Raw genomic sequence first — 4,021 nt, forward strand, 5'->3', positions numbered from 1 at the left:
CCTAGCTCCAGGGTACTTGATTTTAAAAGAAAAAATTGTGCTCTGTTTCTAGGATCCCTTTTTTCTCCATAACTTCTGAATAAGTTTTAATAAAACTGTAAAAGTATGTAGTTTTTAATTCACAGTTATCAGAAATAACTTATTAAAGAAGGTTTGTGATCATTATTATTTTTTTATATTATTTGCATAAACATGGTATATTATGAATCAATAATTGTATAGATTCATAGAGAGCAAATTGGGTTAACTGAATAGCACAAAATACAGCTTAAGAATAAAATATTTGATAATAAGGTGAACTGAATTATTACTGGTAAATTCAATTTTTGTGTCCCAAGTTATTGAAATTTAATTTGTTTTTAAACACATAAAGATGAAAAACAATTTATTTTTGGTCAGCTACACTTGAAGTGCTTGATTTAAGTTTTACTTTAATATTTTAAATATCTTTTTCTGAACAGTAAATTATTAACTACCCTGTAATTGGCGCTCATGATGGCTGAGCTTCTTGGGGCAGAATCCCAGAAAGTGTAATTCCCACCTGAATCAACTAATATATAATATACATGTCATTATATACACACATACATATATATGTATACACACACACACACACACACACACATATATATATATATATATATATATACTATTATTTTTTTCAGAATATTGATCTACATGCCCTTACTGGTTGGATCCCAGAACGGGTAGCTATTCGTGTTAAAGATCCTGACTTTAACTCAGATTCTCTCTTCAAGATATTGCACACTAGACTGCACCGAGGTGATGTTCTTGCCACAGTTGCGACTGGTGAGATGTCAGACGAAGAAGCGGAAAGAGCTGGCCTCATTCCGACTCATGCCTATGCTGTATTGGATGTCCGGCAGATCAATGTAAAGCTATGTTTACATTAGTCTTATTTCGTGTATTACATTGATTCAAATCTTCCCTATATACTAGGGACAACAAATAATGACATTGGGGGGGGGATCAATGTTTCAAAGAGCCAGTGCTGCCAGTTCTTGGAATAAAACCAATAAAAGGAGGATAATTTATAACGAAATTTTTAATTCTCTCACCTCAGAATTACAAGTAGAAATAGATATCTTGAAGGCATTTTTTATACTTAAATATGACAATGAAAAAAAAATTTGATTTATTAACAAAGCCTCAGATCATGCATTTTGTTGTATTATGTATCAATAAAATTATTATCTGTTTCTTATAGTTATATATTTTAATTTATTAAATATCAATCACAATGATTTGAACCAAAAAATCCTTAGAACTTCATTAATGTTCTACATTGTTTAAAATAAAACTATACATTTTTTAAAATTTTATTGGTAACAGTCTTATTCTATAAATATATACATTTACCATAATTTAGCCATAATATTTCGGCCCTTTCTAAACCTTTTTCTTCTGGAACACTTTCTACACCTGGAACATTATTAAAATTATATGTTTTCATTAGTACTACTCCTGAAAGTTTTTATTTTAAGTATTTAATTTTTTTGTTTCATTTTTCCGGTCGTCCTTTTATACTTACAGTTAGTATTTTTTTTCTTGGGGCTTTTCATCTATTATATTATTACATCTATTAGTCAATATTACACACAAAATGATCTATTTTTGATAAAAAAAAATACATCACCGTTAAAATTATATAAACTAAGATTTTTTTTTTATTCATATTTTGAGCTTTATCTATTTCTTGTATTATATTTTTTTAGTTAAGTTGGAAACAAATTTTAAATTACTTTATTATTAATCTTCAGAAAAACTTTTGTGGTTTGTCAATTTTTTCCTTTCATCTATGATTCACCTTTTTTAACTCATTTCACAATAGGAGTATTCATAATGTGTTAAATGTAAAACGTTTTAACATGCTTTACTTCGTAAATATAAGATTGTAAGCAACTCAATTTAAAGTCCATGTTATATGTTAAATGCAGAGGAGCTCCTAGTGGATTTTCTGGAAAACTTTGTAACCTTTCTTTCAGAATTTTATTATTTTTGTCCATTTCTTTATTAGAGTTTTTAAAATATCCAAAATAAAAACAACACAAACTATGAGCAACTAATCTATCAAAACAACAGTAGGCAAAAAGGTAGAAATTTAATGATTTGATTGATATTTAATAAGATAAATTGATATTATTAGTATTCAGTTTAATTTTATTATATTTTTATGCGTTGTTTTCAAAATGATAAATACTTGTAGTCAATTTATTTTTGTTTTAACTATTTAATCAAAACATATTTTAAAAGAAAACAACTCAATATATTTTTAATTTTTAGTAATTTATGTCAATCAATCGTGTTATGTATTGTCTATAATGTTTCCAGGAAACAAAGTTATTGCAATTGAAGAACCCTTGGTCACACGTACGCTGGCGTGGAAACTATTCTGAACTCGATACCATCCACTGGACCAGGGAAATGTGTAACGCTCTTAATTATGATCCAAAAAGTGCTGCGTCTTTTGATAATGGCGTTTTCTGGATTGATTATAATTCAATTTTAAACTTTTTTGATGTATTCTACCTGAACTGGAATCCTGCTCTTTTTACTCACACATTCTGTTTACATCAGTGAGTAACATATATTAAATAAATAGCTTTATTGTGATAGTATTTTAAAATAAAATTAACTTCTAAACAACATTTTTAAGATCCTGGTCAGCAGGAGTAGGGCCCGCTAAGGATACTTTTAATATCGGCGACAACCCTCAATTTCGCCTACAAGTTGGAGATGGTAAAGGTGCTGTGTGGATTCTTCTAACAAGGCATATTGTAGATATTGAAGATTTCAAATATAATCGAGAGTATATCACAATGCTTGTTTATAAAAACAAAGGGAAAAGAGTTTATTATCCTCGTAAGTTGAATTAAGACAAAATAAAGACTTAAATATGATGTTATTTTTATTTTATTTGAATTATTCAATAATACTGCTACCTTGAAAATATTTTTTTTTAGATGATCCTCCTCCATATTTAGATGGCGTGCGTATTAACAGCCCCCATTATCTTACTAAGATCATGCTGGCAGATACTTCAGAAAGAGATTTTACTCTTGTCTTGTCTCAATATGAGAAGACTGTTACAATTTATTATACCCTAAGAGCATATGCTACTTGTCCATTCAATTTAGAAAAGATCACGGATCCATTCAGGCATATTAAAAAAGTAAGCGTACAAGTTTTGCTTTTTTTATTAAATCAAATATTTTCATTTTTTTTTTCTTAGACAGAATCAAAAGTATTCGTAGTGAACATATCAAGGCTATCACTTCTAATATATATCTCATTTTAAGAACATGTTGCTATGAAAAATTTATCCTTGGACTGGTCAAAATGCTTGTTTATTAATATAAATAATCTCCGTTATAATTAACCACTTGTTTTACCAATGCCAGTCCAACATAATCTTTTCTTTTTTTTATTGTCTTTTCCCTTCTGAAAAAGCAGAATTAGTATATCAGTTTTTATAATTATAAATTTTTCATTTTTTTATAGATTGATGGCGAGTGGAAAGGAATCACAGCTGGAGGTTGCGCAAACAACCATTTAACCTATTCAAATAACCCACGATACAGACTCAACATAGTCTCATACTCTCACTTATGTATAGACTTGAAAGCTCCACGTCAGTATCAAATCGGATTCGACTTCATTCCAGTGGTTACTGATAATTATTCCAGAAAAAGCACTGGAGATTTCAGGTGAGAAAATTAGATATAATATATAAAAATTACTTTTCTGATTTGAATAATATAATTTAATATTCGTGTAAAATCTGGGAATATTATTTTGTACATTTTAATTGACTATAGTTTTTATACTGTACTTTAATGTGTCACAAAGTCACAACGCGTCAGGAGCATCTGTTGGATCCAATAACATTATTGATATACTTTTTGTATTGTATCATATGTTAATTACACTATGCATTTATTAATGTTGATATTAAATTATATTATTCAAATCATAAAAGGAATTTGATGAATAAATCAGA

At 28.3% G+C, this 4,021-nt stretch overlaps 1 protein-coding gene across 1 annotated transcript; it reads left to right on the forward strand.

Moving 5' to 3' along the window:
- Positions 1-495: 495 nt before the first annotated feature.
- LOC136795377 (calpain-7-like) lies at positions 496-3,748 on the forward strand. The gene is made up of 6 exons (XM_067045704.1): positions 496-530; positions 662-893; positions 2,353-2,597; positions 2,678-2,883; positions 2,985-3,193; positions 3,523-3,748. The coding sequence occupies exons 1-6, from the start codon at positions 496-498 to the stop codon at positions 3,730-3,732; spliced, it is 1,137 nt and encodes a 378-aa protein (XP_066901805.1). The 3' UTR covers positions 3,733-3,748.
- The last annotated feature ends 273 nt before the right edge of the window (positions 3,749-4,021 follow it).

This window comes from Halyomorpha halys, unplaced genomic scaffold, assembly GCF_000696795.3.
Source record: "Halyomorpha halys isolate HHAL.00 unplaced genomic scaffold, Hhal_1.1 Scaffold11901.1, whole genome shotgun sequence".
NCBI lineage: Eukaryota > Metazoa > Arthropoda > Insecta > Hemiptera > Pentatomidae > Halyomorpha > Halyomorpha halys.

Coding starts and splice junctions, on each gene's coding strand:
- LOC136795377 (XM_067045704.1), top strand. CDS start 496: ATGGCTGAGCTTCTTGGGGCAGAATCCCAGAAAGT. Junction 2,884..2,984: donor GAAAAGAGTTTATTATCCTC/GTAAGTTGAATT, acceptor ATTTTTTTTTAG/ATGATCCTCCTCCATATTTA. Junction 3,194..3,522: donor CATTCAGGCATATTAAAAAA/GTAAGCGTACAA, acceptor ATTTTTTTATAG/ATTGATGGCGAGTGGAAAGG.